Source organism: Melopsittacus undulatus, chromosome Z, assembly GCF_012275295.1.
Source record: "Melopsittacus undulatus isolate bMelUnd1 chromosome Z, bMelUnd1.mat.Z, whole genome shotgun sequence".
NCBI classification, from domain to species: domain Eukaryota; kingdom Metazoa; phylum Chordata; class Aves; order Psittaciformes; family Psittaculidae; genus Melopsittacus; species Melopsittacus undulatus.
The window spans coordinates 39980748-40000071 of record NC_047557.1 but is presented as its reverse complement, the minus strand read 5'-3'; the positions used below and the strand labels follow the sequence as shown (position 1 = coordinate 40000071).

General features: G+C 36.1%; 1 protein-coding gene across 1 annotated transcript in view; it reads left to right on the top strand.

Annotated features, from left to right (window-relative positions):
* The window catches only part of LOC101874778 (guanine nucleotide-binding protein G(q) subunit alpha), a 128332-nt gene extending 110477 nt beyond the window's left edge, over positions 1 to 17855 (top strand). The window contains exons 6-7 of the mRNA XM_034072632.1: positions 5658 to 5811; positions 8169 to 17855. Of these exons, the coding sequence (XP_033928523.1) occupies positions 5658 to 5811; positions 8169 to 8359 (345 nt within the window). The 3' untranslated portion in view covers positions 8360 to 17855. The remainder of the gene's footprint in view (positions 1 to 5657; positions 5812 to 8168) is intronic.
* Positions 17856 to 19324: the final 1469 nt, after the last annotated feature.

Here is a 19324-nt window from a genome sequence, read left to right as displayed (position 1 = left end):
TTTTTCCTAATGCTTTCTTGCTTCAGTACATTCTCTTCTAGAATTATTATCTCTGAAAGCCCTCTCACTCAAATAAACATTTGTTAACAGCATAAATGTAGTTAGGTACATAGTGCAAATTATTGACTAAAAATTGCATTTTATTTGCCTCCTCACTGCCTTCCTTCACATCATTTTAAAATTCAGTCCCTCAAAGTCTGTGAAATCCCAGTATTGTTAACAGATACTCTGTAAGTTACTAAAAAGTTTGAAGACAAAAGTTGATTACATTTTTCATTTGATACGTAAGTTATAATATGCCCACTAGATGCCACTCTAGACAATCATAAAGACAGTAATGGGTGAATCTCCACTACTTCTTCTGTATTGTTTCAGATTAATGTTGTATTGGGTCTTTTCTGTTAAAGCACTGTGTTAGCTTTCCCGTCACGGGGTACCAACTGATGCAGCTTTTAAATGCTATTTTACGGCTTTTCATGTATTTTTCATAATTTGCAAACTTAGCATCAAGCAGTTATAAATTATTACTTCTTTAATTGTGGGACTTACACTACGTATTTTTTTCAGAACAACAGATAGCAAAGAGAATTTCAATACCTGAATTCAAACTAAAAATCCATTATTTTAACATGAAAACTGGAAGCATGTGATTAAAAAAAAGGTAGAAAGAAGTGTACTCTTTTTTTAAATGAGGAAGAGTTTGTATTTGGATATAAAATGTGACAAAAGGTGGGGTTTATGTCTAGTTATATTTATGACAGATTGTGTGGAGAATGTGAGAATTTTTTGCTGGCATCTCTATGTCATAAGGAGGAAAATGGAGTAATGGCTGGTAACACCAATATGCAATTTAGGACTGACTGCAGACAAGCAGAGTAGGGAGGTTTTTCAGGCAAGCAGATTTTGAGTGATGGTGAAAGCAATGATCCTGTGCTCATTTTCCTTGTGCCAGCTGCCTGCAAAGCCAGGGGTGCCATGGTGAGCTTGTTGCTGCTGTCAGAAGGGAGTTGCTGAGAAGGTTGGCATCACTTCTGAGAATGGCTGTCAGCTACTTAAGAGTGCCTTGAGCCAGCTCCAGCTGTACATTTCTGTACATTAGTAATTCACAGGTTTCTTGTTGCAGCCTTTTCCACTGAAGTTTAAATAATATTTTCCTGGAAGCAATTTGGTGATGTAGAGCTGGCTCATAAAATCAGATCAAGTGCTTGAACAAACTGTTAAGTACTGCCTGCTCCCTGCTGTTCTTGTCCTCTTTTCCAAGAGCCGCACTGTTGCTTGGTTTGGCAAGGCTTTCTTCGCATTGCATCTTACAGGTCAGATCCCCAGTGCTGAACTTCTTCTATACTCCTTGTCATCCTGTCCCTATCCAGTAAAAACACTGTAATGTGAAACTGTTTTGTACATAAGCAGTACATCATATTAAAGGCAAGGGTCAAATAGAATCATAGAATAGTTAGGGTTGGAAAGGACCTTAAGATCATCTAGTTCCAAACCCCTGCCATGGGCAGTGACACCTCGCACTAAACCATATCACCCAAGGCTCTGTCCAGCCTGGCCTTGACCACTGCCAGGGATGGAACATTCGCAACTTCCTAGGGCAGCCCATTCCAGTGCCTTGCCACCCTCACTGTGAAGAACTTCCTCCTTATATCCCATCTAAGCTTGCCCTGTTTAAGTTTCAACCCATTACCCCTTGTCCTGTCACTACAGTCCCGAAAGAAGTGTCCCTCACCAGCATCCTTGTAGGCCCCCTTCAGATGCTGGAAGGCTGCTATGAGGTCTCCATGCAACCTTCTCCAGGCTGAACAGCCCCAACTTTCTCAGCCTGTCCTCATATGGGAGGTGCTCCAGTCCCCTGATCATCCTCGTGGCCCTCCTCTGGACTTGTTCCAACAGTTCCGTGTCCTTTTTATGTTGAGGACACCAGAACTGCACACAATGCTCCAAGTGAGGTCTCACGAGAGCAGAATAGAGGGGCAGGATCACCTCCTTCGACCTGCTGGTCACACTTCTTTTGATGCAGCCCAGGATACAGTTGGCTTTCTGGGCTGGGAGTGCACACTGCTGGCTCATGTTCATTTTCTCATCGACCAACACCCCCAAGTCCTTCTCCGCACGGCTGCTCTGAATCTCTTCTTTGCCCAACCTGTAGCTGTGCCTGGGATTGCTCCGACCCAGGTGTAGGAGCTTGCTCTTGTCATGATTAAACTTCATGAGGTTGGCATCAGCCCACCTTACAAGCGTGTCAGGGTCCCTGTGGATGGCATTCCTTCCCTCCAGCATATCAACTGAACCACACAGTTTGGTGCCATTGGCAAACTTGCTGAGGGTGCACTCAATCCCACTGTCCATGTCATCCACAGAGATGTTGAACAAGACCAGTCCCAACACCAATCCTTGAGGAATACCACTCATTACTGGTCTCCAGCTGGACATAGAGCCATTGATCACAACTCTTTACATGCAGCCATCTGGACAGTTCTTTATTCACTGAGTGTACTTGGTACTTGTTCCGATATCTTTAGGAAGCTTTGAAAGACACTTGTTAAATATGCAAATTATATGAAATTTGTATTCAATCCCTTGAATTAACTGATCTGATTTTTTAAAATTCTGATTTAAAATTAAAATCTTATTACCTGTGTCTTCTCTGAAGGTATATTTGTCTATGGAGTGTTGCAATGTGACATATGTACAGAGGAGATAAACAATGATACCCAAAGTCTTTTTTCTATGTTTCTGTTACACGGACAGAACATAGCATTCTGTGTTTTGGGTTTTTTTTTTTCCTTGAGAAAGATCATGAAAATTCATAGACCTGTCAATGGATCTTAAGGAGAGTGACCTTTTACTTAACTGATTCAGACAGCTTGCCATCTTTTGCCAGCTCCTTAGAAAATGTGTCTGCAGCCTTCTTGATGTCTTAATCCCTGCTGTTTGCTTTATTCTGCAAATGGAGGTGCATAAGGGCTGTTCTGTTGTGGTTCCGCTCTGAGATAATCCTTGTGCCAAGGTAGTGTTCGTCAGAGCTACCATTTGCTACACAGACCTTACTGTCTTACATTCCCAATAGCCTCATCTGATAAGACAATACAGAGCAAGATCCTTGTACCATAAGAAGTAATTCTACCTCAGTGGGCTCTGGCAATATGATGTTCATTTTTTATGATTTCACACAAGTCTGAATTTCCGTTAATTTTGTTTACGACTGGCTAATTTAATACAAAATCAGCAAGGACAACAGTCTGTTGCCTCTTCAAAGCCTGTTCTCTCAGAATCAGACTTAGCCTGAGTCTTTCTGGAAATACAGTTAACTGGATGACACTTGGAGGAAAGTGGCTTCTGCATGACATTACACTAAACAATACAGTGAAGTGAATGAGGGTGAAATAATCTGGTAGTGTTTTATTGACTTCGGTTACTGACATCCTGAACTATGTATTTTTTCTGAAGCAGCTGGGTTTCTTTCGGTTAGACTGTATATATTGAACACTTTGGAAAATTCCTGAAGGTTGTAATTATTTCATTTGATATAGCATTAATTTTTTCTGCTCTTCTACACTGCCTTCTTAACAGTATGCTTTTTTGGCATTCCAGACTGATTTTTAACTACTTGAACTATTCTTTGAAGTCATGAAAACCCGCTTCATCTCTTACCTGTCTGAGTGGAATCCTTAGGAGATCTGTCAGCAAGGAGGGGTTTAAGCCAGATTCCTCAGTTCAGGTCTCAAAGGACTTAAGAGACATAAATTTGTAAAAAAGTGACTCTGGAATATAATTCATATTATACAGAAGTCATGATAATTATATAATGTAAGACATACTCTTCTTACATTGAAGACACAATATTTTTTCTTCATTTTTGTAGGTCTTCTGGTATTTTTATGGTACGCAGCACTTAATTTTTTAGCTGATGGAATGACAAAAATTTTAAGCATATATCACTGTCACTTTAGTCTGCATGCCTTTTCTGCTTTGTCATGTTGGCATAGCTTTAAAATAGAAAATGAAAATGTATTCTGGGTCTAGTAACAGTGTTGGGATGACAATTTTCTTGAGCTTTCCTAGAGGAAGGGTCATAAATGTGTCCAAATAGGTTAGTTTATTTTGTCTTTGCAATTCGGTGTTACGTATATGGAAAAAAAACCAACCCAACAGAGTTATAAGTGAAAATAGGGCTGTTGTATTGAAGGATTTTTGTGAAAAACAGGAACATTTACTTTAGATAAATAATTCCTTTGTGTTTGGTGTGCACTTTGCTTAATGCGAGGTTTTCATTAGCTTAAAAATTTACTGTGAAAGAATGCTGCAATTGCTTTTCTACCACATTAGAAGAAACCAAGTGTTAATTAGTTTAGGTTAATATTTATAATCTAAACAGTAGTTTGTAAGTTTGCATTGCCTTCTCTTTTGCATCAAGCTGTGGAAGTGAAAGCTATCCTGTGTAGTTCCCATTGCTGTTCTCTAAGGCTTTTTTTCGAGAAAGAAGTTTATCTCGAATGTTGGGAAGAAAACAGTCTGATTAACAGTTAATCTCAGGACTTAGGTTTTATGCTCTGCTTTCTTGACATTTTGTTTTCTCTCTTTTCTGAATGAAATCCTGGCACCATTGAAATCAATGTGAGTTATTGCTCACTGCAAGAAAGCAAAGGTTTTGCATTAGTTTCTCAAATCTGTCAGTATATTTGGAAACCCCATACCAGCATGAACTAAAGTTTAAGAAATTGCTTGAAGATCCTGTGGTGATGTAAGAGACCAGATAATCCTCTGCTACAAAACAGAATTCTTTTTTTTTTGTTGGTTTGGTTTGTTGGTTTGGTTTGGGGTGTTTTGGGGTTGTTTTTTTTTTTTTTTGGTTGATTGGTTTATCGTTTTGAAGTTCCTGTTCATGTTTATGGTTGTTCCTTTAAAATTAAATCAGTGCAAGTAAAGATTTACTTACAGTTATCTATGATTCACCTTCTTGCTGTTCTCTGGAGCACAGTTTGGTGGTGAAGCAGTATTTTTCAGGGGCTGCAGCTTTAAATAATAAAAAGAGTAAGGTAATTCCTTTGTTTTGAGCTCCATCTGTTCTCTGTACTAACCACTTCATGTTAGTGTAACAGTTCCTCAGAACTGTTACCAAATTCTAACTTACTTTTACAAAGGCAGAAAAGTGTTACAAATAGAACTGTAGCTTCACTAAACATTTCAGCTATAATGCAGAGTATTTTCAGGAGCAGTTAAGTAATTAAAGTAAAGGCTAACCCAGTGGTAGAAAAAAATAGCAATTCACAGATTTTTAAGATTTTATGTCACAAGTCTTTGCTGTTGATGAACAGTTCTCAGGTTCCAAATTTACTTGCAGCTATTTTAAAGCTGATCTGATCACAGCTGTGCATACTGAGACTTTACAAATACACCTGTTACAGCTTTCATGTACACAGCCTGTCTTTTAAAAAATATTTATGCTTGAGCAGTTGAATTTGCAAAAATATGTCTGCATATTTAATTAACTTCTTGTCTTTTAATTGTAATTTAATTACTTGAACCTTACAGACTGGTAGGAAAATGCAAAATATGAAATGGATAAATTTACCAAAGTGAAATTGAACTATTTTATTTTTTAAAAAAGTATTTTCATGTCCACCAAAATTCCACTCTCTTTTCTATTCCAGAATCGAATGGAAGAAAGCAAAGCACTCTTTAGGACAATTATCACATATCCATGGTTCCAGAACTCTTCAGTCATTCTGTTCTTAAATAAAAAAGATCTCTTAGAGGAGAAAATTATGTACTCCCACCTAGTTGATTATTTTCCAGAGTATGATGGTAAGTATAAAGACATGACAGCTCATGGTCTATTTACACTGCAGTAATGAGGAATTGTAATAGCTTTGTCCAAATGCTAGACACATAGATAATTTAATATATTTTACACTTCAAAAAAGAAAGAGCTGCTTTGCAATTTTTAATAATCTAAATTTTTAAAATGTTATTGAACTTTTGTGGGATTTTACAGACTGCTAGGATTTCAATTTAAAAGTTGGAGTGAAGGTTTAGACTTGAAATATAAAAGCTAAAAAAATAAAAAAAAATTCCGTGTGCCACTCAGAAAAACCAGTACCATTCCTTCCACCATTTTATTGCACCTCTTTTTTTCCTGTATTTTAGTTTTACATTATTTATGTGAAGCTTAATGTGCTTGTCTGTAAAAAGTTGTGTGGATTGTACAGCAGTTTCTACTAAACCTGTACTTTCAGAAAGTTCTCCTGAGGTAAAAACCTAACTATTGTGAGGTAACTGAATGGTAGCCTTGGTAACAGAGAAAAATCAAACTCATATAATTAGAGGTCTAAAGAACTAAATGCTCCTATTTAAAAAATAAATAAATAAACATCTTTGTCCCATCAAAGAGTGAATAGCATATTTAAAAGCTGAATAAAAGAGTAAATCTGTTACATTCAAGTATGGAAAGTATTCCTGTTTAAGGGGAAGCGAGGGTAAACAGTCTGCAGATCACAACCACTTTGCAGGCTAAATTCAACATTGACTTATTCAATTCTTTTCTGAATTCCTGAGGTATTAAATGTTCTTTCAAGCCTCAGTTTTCTATTCTTGAACTTCAGACAAACAAAAATTTAAATTACATGATGGTCAGTAGAGATCTGATTAGATAAATAAGTTTGGATATAGTCTTTGAGATAGGGCTGTGTCTAGCTACTGTGAAGCTGAAAATTCTGGGAGGTTGTTTAAAATAGTAAGTGGTTTACTTTGAAGAAATCAGTATCTTTGAAAGTCTTAGAGTTTCATTCACAAATACTGCAAATTTAATCATGGTAGTGTGAGACTTTATCATTGCTGCTCTTTCTATAGAACTGGGTGACCAAGCCAAAGGCTAGAGTCTGTTGTGTGTTAGAAGCTGCAGAAGCATTGAACCGTCTCCTGGAGATCTTATGATCTGTTTACATCTCAGGAAATATGTTATCTGTATATGTGTATGTATGTTCATATATGTGTATATGTGTCCGTGTGCATACCTCCACATGCATTTGCAGCACACCAGGAAGTACATGATTTCTCTTTCATTCATTCTCTACATAAATTTTATAGTTACCCAAACTGGAATGTTAGCAATTGTAATCTTGAAGTATTAAAGACAGGTTATCATGAAGTTGAAAACTATGTGGGCATGTGCTAACCTCCAGAGTACAGATTTCATAAGCACTGAAGGACAGAGCTACCTGCAAGGGTTGAGTGTGATTATTTCTATTACCATGTAATGACAGGACTAAGGAAGATAGAAGGAAGCAACACAGAAAACATGCATGTTCTGTAGAAACACAACTTCCAGAAATAGGAGAGCAAGGGAATAATGGTCTTTGGAAGTAGCTTGGAATAATGGAACAGAATTCAACAGCCTATGTCTTATGTTCTTTCTTCTGCACTGCTCTTTTGGCTGTGAATGTAAATGAATTCTTACTGTTCCAGGCTGGAAGTCATTACTTTACCTTCTCTCTTCTGTAAAGCTGAACATGTGGTTTAGCTCTGTCCTTCTGAGAATTACAACCTTAATTCAGATCTGATAGGATTATTATGCTACATAATTTAGATAACAATTGATTTGTTAGAACATGAGCCTTTTGCAATCAAACAGCTACAGCTGGAGAGCATGTGTATTTTATTATCACTAAAATAAATGACATTCCAATGGTTACAGTGTCAGAACAGTTCAGGGTCTAACTTCATTACCTATTAAAATACTTATAAAACTAGTAAGTATTACCATGCTAAAATAACTGAAGTATAATTTAAATATAATACATGTAGACTGAACATTCACCAATTCTGTTAACATTATTTTAAAAGATTTACTAGTGTAGCTAATTTCTCTGTTTCCATTCTGTGCAGTTTTAAGTTCCCTGTTTTAAATGTTATCAAAGAAAGAGGATAGTCATCAGCAAAAGATCAGCTTTGATATGATAGCTCTAACTTGATAGAATTAATGAAATTTCATTCCGTCTTTAGTTTTCATAGTTCCTGCTAGGAAGAAAGTAGCTGGTGTATGATGCTATTGATTAGCCTTCTTACATGAGGACTACAGACTGAGCCCTTCCTGTTTTCTGTTAAAAGAGATTCAAGTACTGAATTGGCTTTAAGAAAACTGACTTTCTCTTCCTAATTATCAGGACCACAGCGGGATGCACAAGCGGCACGAGAGTTCATCCTGAAGATGTTTGTAGACCTGAACCCAGACAGTGACAAAATTATATACTCCCACTTCACATGTGCTACAGACACAGAGAATATCCGCTTCGTCTTTGCTGCTGTCAAGGACACAATCCTACAGTTAAACCTGAAGGAGTACAACCTGGTCTAACTGTGTCTAGGAGGCCCTTCGAAACTACGTTTGTGTGATTGAACATACACAAGAGGGACTGTATTATCTGTGAACACAATTTGCATAATACTAATTTATTGCCGGCCTGGACTCTGTGAATGTCCACAGAGTTTGTAGTTAATATTATGATTTTAATTTAAACTATATGGAGGAAAAACAAAAGATGCTGAAGTACATTCACAGCACATTCCTCATTTTTTAGGCAAAAACTTGTGACTCAATGTGTTTTAAATTCTCGGTCATACATTACAAAGGTTAGCAGGTTTTGCTAATGAAGCAAAATCAAGCTGGTTTCCTCTTCCCCTGACCCTTTCTCTCTCCCTCTTTCCCTCTTATCTTTTACAAGGTACAGTGGCCTTTTTTTTCCCTGCATTCCTGGGTGGAATATTTTCTGTTGAATTATTTGGTCAGGAAAATACTATCATATGAATTGAAATCATCAGTCATTCTAATTTTATAGTATGTACTTTATCTGAAGGATCAAAAGTATTGATACTGTGATTTTTAAATTCTTGACAGGGATGTCTTAATTCTGTCTTCAGTTTTGGGACTAGAATATTTGAATTGCAAAATAGAACTACAGTTATCTAAGACAATAAATGTAACCATATTTTCACAGTTCAGAAAGATGCATAGAAAACAGTAATGACATAATTAAGACACACCTGGGATTTATATGTGTAGTATGTTAGAATCTTTTTGTTTGCCATGTGCCATTTCTTTTTCTTCTTTGATTCATAAATGCCAAATAGAAATGTAGACACTACATCTTCCCCAGTGGCTACAGCCTGAAACAGTGGGGTTTTTTGTTTTTTGTTTTTTCAGTTGTGTGGGGTTTTTTTCTTAAGTTAGAGCTTTTTTAAGTGTTCTTTTTCCACAATAGAAAAAATATTTTTATTGTATAAGATTAATATTGCCAGATCTGGTGTTTTATAAAAACAATACTCTTGAAACATAAGATACAGATTGAAATGCCAAACTGATGGGTTGGGAACTGACCTGATTGAGTCAACTGCCAAATGATAAACAAACATAGTCTCAGCTCTCATGTTCCCTTTTTCAGAAATTGTTCTATTTTCTAATGCCAAAACCAACAGTGTGAGGGAACATGCTACAAGGTGCATCATGCACATGCATGTGGTCTGCTAATTTAAAGACAGTTTAAATCCTTATGTCAGGTATGGCATGAGATTACTTTATTTAATAATATCAAGGCACCTTTAGTTGGATAACAAGAAATCACTGATGAGAAATAACATTCAGGAACCTTTCTCAATAAGGTTGAGTGTTAACTAACTGATTTACAGACATTTGATAGGCTTTCATGCAAAATAGCCTTTCTCAACATTCTTTAGAAAAGATTTATTAATGTAAATGAAACAAAATCATTCTTGAAATTTAAATGTGCAATTTCCTTAACAACAAAAAATGCAGCACACAGTGATGATCCTTTATTCTGCAGCTTAGATTGAAAGGTATTTTTTTGACCAGGTGCACGATTGCTAGCAAGCAATAGAAAACTCGAAGCTCAGACATATAATTGGGTTGATTATCTGCAATGACAAGTAGCACTAGAGTGCACTTAACACAGAAGTTGCTGCCTCATAGCAGCAGATGGGAGGTGGAAAAAAGAATGGCTTATTAATCAATCACCAAAGTTGAACAATAAATACTAATAAGACCTTTTTTAATCCTTAATCCTCCCAAATCTAAACCAACAATAATAAGAACAGTTGTTAATTTTTGCTCCCTCTTAAAACACCTTGTAATTTAAAACTGGTTGTAGGTATAGTGCAATTATGAATGCTATAATCATTGTACATACATCTATATATATATATATGGTGGCATCCATATTGGCTTTGTGATCATTAATTTTCGGCAAATTGAATGTGCTGTATTGATATGTATCTATTGTATTGTATGTCTTATAGCTAATTCACATTTTAAATAATGTTATTTTATTTACTTTTTTAAGAGAGAATAATGTAAATTTTGTCAGTTTATTTCTGACTAGGGATTTGTTGTTGTTTTTTATTTACAAAAAAAAAATTACTATTGTAGAGAGTGGTACTAGCATCGTGCTGTATAAAATCATTTGCACATTCCTGAGTAGAACTAAATGGGAGACACCAAGTCAGAGGCCATTTGCGTTCAGAATAATGCTTAAATCCTGTCAGGGCTTTATATAGATGTAGAAACCAGTCTTACTAGAACTTTTGTTGTTATGTCTAGGATTGGAGCATAAAATTTTAGATATAAATTTAATTTCTATTCAGCAGATTCACATTAGTTTATTTTTACTTTTCTAATCAGCTTTATAGAAAAGTAAATTTAGAGGTATTTCAAAATCATTGTACAGTAGTACTAATGAGTGTATTCTGTTACCCAAAAAATATAATGAAAAAATACATCAACAATCAAACAGTCTTTTCAGAAACTGCAGAAAACTTAAATACAACAACACCCAGGAAGTCACTGTTGTTAATGATTTTAATGAGTTTAATCATTTTACTTAATAAAGCTAAAGCAGGTATAGCTAGGTAATAAAAAATGACACTGACATTCTGAATAGGGGATCAGAGCAGTGACTCTACATATACAGCATAACAAAATTGATCCTGATCTTGCTATAAATACAACAGAGTTTCTGTTCGCACAGTTCCACTGTTGACAATACCCCTTCTTTTAATTCAGGAATACATTGTCCATGCTGGGCTTAGTGCTATAAATGGAACTGTAGCCAAAAAAGAAAAAAAAAAAAAAAACAACAAACACACACAGAACACCCAACCCAGACAAACAAAAAACCCCAGACAGTGGTGTCTTACTAAAGTTGGGGTTTGTTTGGGGATTTTTAGTTTGTTTTGGTTTGTTATGGGATATTGGGTGAGGGAGAAGGAAATGTGGTTCTAAGTTTTGTATAAAAGCAAAACAGAAGTTTACTCATGCTTTGTAGTTACATTGTGATTGCAAAAGTTTTTAAGAGTGTGTGCCACTGGGCTACTTATGGTATGTTTTAGATAAGTCAAATCTGTAGCAATGTTTAGATCATTTGAGTATGTTCTGGAAGAAAAGAAAAAAAAACCCAACAAAAAACCCCACAAAAAACCAAATAGGCAAGCTTTACATAACTCACCTAACACAGCATTACAGTGTGACAGTTTACAAAAACATTTCCTTTTTAAACCACGCAGCTGGTCCCACCTGCAGTGTATTCAGTTGTGGTAGTGGTGCTGCTGTTTTAATTGGTGGTTTCTACTATGCCTTACAGTACTTGAGTCCAGAAGTTTGTGCCTCTAATATGAAGCTAAGGCAGAAATATCGAGACAGAAACCCTTTTAACTTTGCCAAAATTAAGTGATTTCTTTGAATGTCATATATGGGGGAGAAGGAAAACGTCTTGGGAACCTGTGTATTCTAGATGTTTGCTAGCACAAGAAAGTTGTAATACGTGTTTTACAGAAACTTTGAACTTGCCTTTTTCACAAATTAACTGTCACTGTCCTTGCATATGTAGGATGATGCAGCTATATGGGCAGTTTACTTTTTATAATTCAGACTCTTTTGATTGTCAAGGTGTATGGACTGTAGTTTTTAATCATACTGCCACATGATTATGAGTCACTTTTTACAGTTTGAAAGTGGAGAAGAGACTCTTTATGCTGGGATATAAGTCAGAACTGACTGCATGATTTGCTAAAACTCTAAATGAGGAGAAAGGGCTGCATATGAAGACATTGCTGGACTCCCAGCATTTGTTTGTAAGGTTCAGAAGACTTCCAGATTACTCAGCCTCATGACCCTTTCCTTGTTAATACATTCTTCACAAAAGAATGAAATATCAGGAGAAAATAAAGACATGCTAATCCACGTGAAAAATATAAAATTTAGCCAATTAATTTATTATATGTGCTGCTGTTCTTGGAGCTCTGTGCATGGTAGTCCTGCAGACTAATACATTAGTGAACTAATGAATTGTGCACAGCATATTAACAAGGCCTAAAAAATGACCTACCTCTAGCTAAGAGACCAGTAGAGTAAATATGTTTTAGGGAGGTTGTCATAAGTTAGGAAGTTAAAATGTCGTGGTGTAGGTAATTAACTGTGGTTTTTAGAAGTTCACACTTTTGTAAATACAGTCCCTCTTCTGACATAAACCATAAATACTAAAATTGAAAATGCATTAAACATGTAAAGCCATCTGTCCCTGTCCAGTTTGTGAGTTTAGTGGGGATCTTGCAAAACCATATGTTTAGTTTTAAGAGGAGCTACTGATATTTCCTCTTTCTTGGCTCTTGGTTAGCCATAACATTTTGAGTTTCATCAGTCAAACCAGAAACATTTCTGTATAGTAAACAATGCATTGAGGGTCACTTTTTAGCTAGGTAAAGGGATTTTACTGTAAGTTTCACTTAAGCTTTTTCACATTAGCCATGCTGCACAGAAGAATGGAGTAGAGGGAGATTTTGAGGATAGTGTGAAAAATGGAAAGTCAGCCAGGTCAATCTTACTGTAAATCTGTTGGTTTGAGTTTTTTCTCTCAAAATAGTGTAAGATGAAGTCTGTTGCTGAATTCCTCATTTACTGTGCTATAGCAAACCCTTATTTGACCAATTTTTTTTTTCTTCGGGGTGGGTGTCAGATATGTTTTTAAACAGTATTTAAAAATAAAGATCATATTTGCTGTTCTTAAAGTGTCATTTAAATGCATGTATTGTGTGTTGTTTGAGGGACAGAAATAGGGTTTTTGAAAACTAATTTTGTACAGTTACTGCCCCTCAAAAATATTGCTGGTTAAAAATACAGTATTTTTGGCCATAACTTCGTACTATAGTATCTTTTTCCTTGAAATTTAGCTTTTCTGAAACATTATTTGGGCTTATTCTTCTCCCATAATGCTTATTATGATAGATGTTGGGTAGATGTATTATTCCATTATTACTTCTTAATTACACATGCTCTGTCATCATTCTCTAAATATTAAAATTTCCAGAAGAATACAGTCAGAACATTCAAAACATGTAAGATTTGTTACAGTGGAGATGGCATTAGTAGAAGGCGGGTTTTGATTTGTTTACAATGGAGACTTGGAAGCATGAGGGGAAAGAAATAATAACCTGTATCTCACTAATGGAAAACTTTCAGAATTTGTAAGTGGCAAGGTGAATTTCTGAAGCATTTTGCCTGTTTGCAGTAGGACTGCAAAAACAGACTTTCTTTGATCTTTATGTTCACCTGTGTCATGATAGAAATCATGGAAAGATGCCTGCATGTTGCTTTTCATGTCTTGTATCTGATCAGCAGTCAGTGGATCTCAAATCTTCATTATTGAAGAAATAGAATTTCAGGTCAGTTGCAAAAATTAGTTTGTTCTTTGTTATGTGATTGCAACAGTTTTAAGTAAGATTGCTGAAGTCCAAACAGTTTGAGGACTTGAGTTAATGGTTCCTGATTTTATTTTGCTGTTGCAGAGGCTAAAGGGGAGGGATCAGTGAGGAAGGACTTTATGTCTCAGTGAAGATAATGTCAACAAAAAAACAGTGTAAGTGGCGATCTTTAGGTACGTGAAATAGATGTAGAAACTGTATCTGTGTAATATATTGTGTGTAGTTGTGATAAAACTTTACATCACATACTATGATTTCATCACCCGATTGCCACCCGCTTTGTAGGATACTGTTCCAAAACCCTGTGAGTTCCAGAGTACTTTTAGACTGCCATAAATTACACAGCTGCCAGCTCCTCAGGGATGCATCTGTTGTCAGTACCTGGTATCAAGGCAAGTAATCTCTTCTTAAATCTCATTACTACAGAAGGAATTGGCCTCAAAGACCTTCTCAGTTCCCAGTTCTCAGGTGTACTGGGTTTTCCCTCTGATTTATGTCAGTCCTGCCACTTGTCCAGCCAATAAACTGAAAAACTCCACTCATATTTGCTATTGCTTGGCTCATTTGGTCTAATTTTCAAAGGTTTCAGCCGATTCAGCTTTGTGTTAGGGATGGAGAAGTACAAGAACTGAACTTTAATCTCTCAGAAAAACAAATAAATAGTGCTTGTTTGTTTCCAGTAAGATTCTAAAAAAGTGGGGAGAGGGAAGGAGGAAATAATCTTCTTTAGATGTTTAAAATGCCATGTCACTATGCATGACATTAAAGATTTACTGTGTCTTTGTCCAAAGCACTCTTCCCTTCTCCATGCACACTTGTCTTACCACACTGATAAATTGCTTGCTGCCATTGAAAGGAAACATTTTTACTGCTTTATGTGTGTACACTCTGAAATGTTTTCTGATCCTTGTGAATTAAATGTAAATTGTTCTGCTAAAATTGAACAATTGGTGAAGTATAATACAGCTGAAGAAGGCTGCACTTTTTGATTTTTTGCTTGATCTTATGTTCCTTCTGCAGTTCTGATTATTTTTCTGTATCTTTACCCTGTTTGCCATAAAGAGGAGGTTGCTTGACACATCAGATTCAGTTCTGGTTATCATACTGAATTGATTATACTGGCTGAATTAAAGACAAATTATGAATAACTTCAGAAAATTCCTGTAATCAGGAACAGATCCAGTTAGCCTTGTAGACATGCATTTCAGAAAACAAAACTAACATTATAGTTGTGATACAGTCAACTGAAGGATATAGTAAGCTGACATGCACCAAACTGGGCCAGAGTGCCCATCTTTAGGTTAATTTGCGTTGCCAATAGAGAACTGTGTTTGCCAAGAAATTACTGAAAATTTTATCCTACATTCCTGTATGAGGTGGTTAATGCAGTGATCAGGCTGGCACTCAACTAAAGAGAGGCATTAATTGAATGATGAGTTCAGATGGATTCTTGCAGAGATAAGTTACTGCATAAGATTATATGATGCTAACAAAGATGACTTGCATGCAGTAAATAGTTAAGATGTACTTTTATACATCTATTATAAAGAGGAATCACTCTCTCCCTAAAAATTAAATTCCATTTATCTCGAAGTATCTGGAGTCTCTCAACAAATGTCAGTTAACTGTGCACAATTGTGACTATTGTATACTAGAGGTTAATAAATTTGTTATCACAGGCTGTAGAATATTTGGTTTATCCTAATGCTGATTTTGGAATGGCAGAACAATGTTTTGTATCACTATCTTGATTGCTGCCTTTCTCAGCATGTCTTGGAGAACATTCACAGTTACTGATAGGACCTGATTTATTTTACCTCAAGAATTGACTGCCATGTTAATATCCATCATTAAGGTTTTTCTTCAGGTACTTTAGAACATCAGCATTTTACCTGACATTACTTGAAGTCAAACAATGTGAGTGTAATTGAGAGGCAAAAGGCCAGACATAAACATAATCAAATTGGATACTTCCCTTGCATAATGATCTTTCAACACATAAATCAGTAATATCACTACAATATGTCTTAGCATTAGAAAATATTGTTGTGACTTGAGTAGCCTAGCGGATGCCCTTTTTAATTCTTCACTCTTCAGTCATTCTGATGGAAATATGAAATAACAGTTGGATTACATTAGGCTACAAAACCAGAAGGTGGATTTCTTTCCCTCACTCTCCACCACTGTATGCCCTGATTTGCTGTTTTAGAGAGCCATAAGTGTGACCTTCATTGAGTCTCCTGTTGCACAGCAAGCAAAAGTCAGGTCTCTGCCAGCAGAAATTAATGAAATGGCAGACAAGTTTAGCTGCTGCAGACTTCATTTCTGCAATCTATTCACACTATTTTAGTCTTTGCCTTCAGTAATTCTGTGCTAAATACGTGTTAGTAGAGGGAAAATAGATCTGCTTATCTGCTTGGAGGTCTTGGAGTAAAAATTTTACTCCACTGAGAGCTGTGAAAAAGAAAGCTTCTTAGAGGAGGCTTCTGTTAGAGTTAGTCATCTGATACTTTCCAATTCCCAAAAATTTGCTCATATAAGATCTGTAAGTAACAGAGGTAAAAGCATTAGTGAGAAGTGTATTGCCATCACCAACAGCAGTCTGGAGCAGACTGACTCAGGCTGATGTGGCATTATTTCAGAATGGGAACATATGGAAATTCCCACATGGTACACTGCTGTTGCTGTGCCACCTGTGAAACCAGGGTCCCAAAGGGTGCAAATTTTATCAGAAAGGCTTGGTGTCTGATGTGTCAGCATTCAAAGCAAGAACTATTCTGCTGTTCTTTACTAAAATACAATTTCTCTACCACAGATACACCTTACCCACTTTCTGGTTTCCCCCTCTATTTCTCATTTTAATTTAAAAAAAAAAAAAAAAACAAAACTTCCAAGGGAACCAGGAAGGCTATCAATGTCCTTTAGTCAATAGTTTTCAGTAGTCTTTGAGCCCCCAACATGGCAATAGGTTTGTGAATGTGATCACTGGTTTTAATTTTGAGCGTGTAATTAAAGCATCAAACCTGTAATGTCTGGTGGGATTCAATATGTAAATAGCCCTTGTACTTAAGGAAGATGCCTTTACTGATACTGTAAAAGCTGGTTTCAAGTTCACAACTTCTCCAATAGCTAGCAAATAAGTAGTTGACAATAGACTGCCATTAATAATGTACTGAGAGCTACAGGGAGAAAAGCAGGACACTAGACTGTGAAGTATCTACATACTAGTTACTGATGTGGGAGGGGTTTCTTTTTGTGGATTACTAATTACTAATTCAGTAACTACTTAATGCTTGGGCCAAAAGTACACTGAGAAAATAGTAATGTGGAAATCATCATACCACTTCATAAAAACTCTTTCAAAAATACGAAAAAGTAAAATCTGAGGCATTTTCCCAAGATTTTGAGTGTCATTAAAACACAATTTTAGAATGTATCTGTAAAACCATATACTATCTAGCTGTAAGTGCAGGAGCTGTGACACTTAGGAAGTGGCATATATAAATAAAGAATTTAACACAAGCTGATACCAGGTTACATCATTTTACATCTTTCATCACAGACAGGTACAAACACTTGCAAGTCATTTTTCTGTATGTACATGCACATTTCTGTGGCATAGCAAGCATATCAGGCATTTTATGTCTGAGAGTGCCAAAGTTTTACATATAATGCTTACCTATTTAAAGAATTTCCAGAAAGGTATTGTGAAACTGTTGTAATTTCACAGGCTTTAATGAAAAGTAGAAGTTGTATTCTGTTTGTTGTTTTTATTTTTCTTTAAATTAAACAAGTTTATTTTAAAAGTGTTTTTTACAGAAGTCTGAGTTTCTTCATATCTTATATCTTAAATGCAGTGATGGTTGTTCTAGGGGCTGAAGGATATCGGGTTTTCACAGACTCCAGTGATGATGAGAAAATCCTGGATGCTGCTAAAGTAGCATGTGGTCAAGAGACCAGAAGTATCTTGTGAATGTCTGAAAACAGAAATAGTTGGAACATATATTTTTCTCAAATCTTGCTGTATATGTCATCATTTAAATCTCACCATTTGGTATATTAAAAATTTCAGATGTTCTTCTCAATGACTTTGGTGTTAATATTATGTGTATTGATTTTTAGCTTTTAATTTTTCAGAACTATACTGAACAAATTTGGGACTAATTGATCAATTATTTTTTAAGCAACTTCAACTAAATCTATTAGCATTTACTACAGAGTTGCATTTTTGTTCCTAGAAAAATGGTAATAGGGTGGGGATTATTTATCTACCAAAGAAATAAGACTCTTTTCATCATCCATGTTCTACCAAAGCAAACACTGTCACAGTAAATACTGGAAAAACAAACAAGCACTTAGCAGATCCTAGAGGTTATGTACTTCCCATGCAAGACTTGCCACTGGCAAAGGGTTTGCACTTTTCCAAAACTTAAGTGTTACTTACAGGGTCACAGCACATCTCAATATCAAATTCAGAAAAACAAACAAAAAATGCTCCCCATTTCTTCATTGAATTTCCATCCTCCCTGGACTAGTGTTCAAGCAAATGACTTGCATTTGTCATTCGCAGTAGTCAGTGCTGAAATTCTGACACATAAGTGCCTTGTCACTGACTTCATAAGCCTACCCTTACTGTTGCTGAACCTCAGGATGAGCACCACTTCGAGGTAATGGAGAATATCACAGTTCTAGGATTAGTGTGGTCCCCTGAAGTACATATAGTGACTTTGGGCCTTGGCTTCCCTCTTTGCTGGGGTAGAAATCCAAACATCTATTCTTGAGTCCAGGATTTGAGGACTGCAATTTATTATGATTATCCAGAGAGTTTGGAGATCAGTACTGGCAGATCCGCTGCAATTTCACAACGAGCGAACCCATAACCAGGTAGCTTTACAGAAGTGCAGTTCATTGTGTTTACAGAGAAAACACACTGTAGTAAACCGAATAGCTTACATGACTCCTAATGAGTCATCCACAAGAGCCCCTGACCATAGCTGTGCACAGCAGGCTTCTCCTGAGATTCTTAGCAATTTATATTTATGAAATTCCAATACCAAAGGTATTTTCTCATTTCTGCTGGAACTGCATGAACTTCTTTGTGGGGATGAATATTTCTACTTAAAGTATCAAAAATCCTGAATGCCTGTGAAAAATAAATGGAACATGCTGCTATGGAGGTTATTCCAGGCCTCTTCCTCTTCTTTGGTACTTCTTTTCGCAAATTCTCCCTGTGCTCAGTGGGCACAGATTAAATGTTGAGGAATTTTAAAATTTCACGAGTAGTTGGCAAGTGAGTGGTATGTCAGTCACTTTTCCAAACAAGCTGAAGGTGATCGTCTACCAGGATGATGCAGAATCATGCCAGAAATACAAAGGGTTTTGTTCCTGACAGAAAAATAACTATGTAAACCACCAAGGTTCTAAATATTTAGGAGTTCATGAAGCATCTATTTCTCATAAATAGATCAAGAAAGATATTGTTTGGTAAACTTAGCAAGATGTATTTTGATTAAATTTGTTATTTAAAGAGAAAACACCTATTTTATATTTTGTT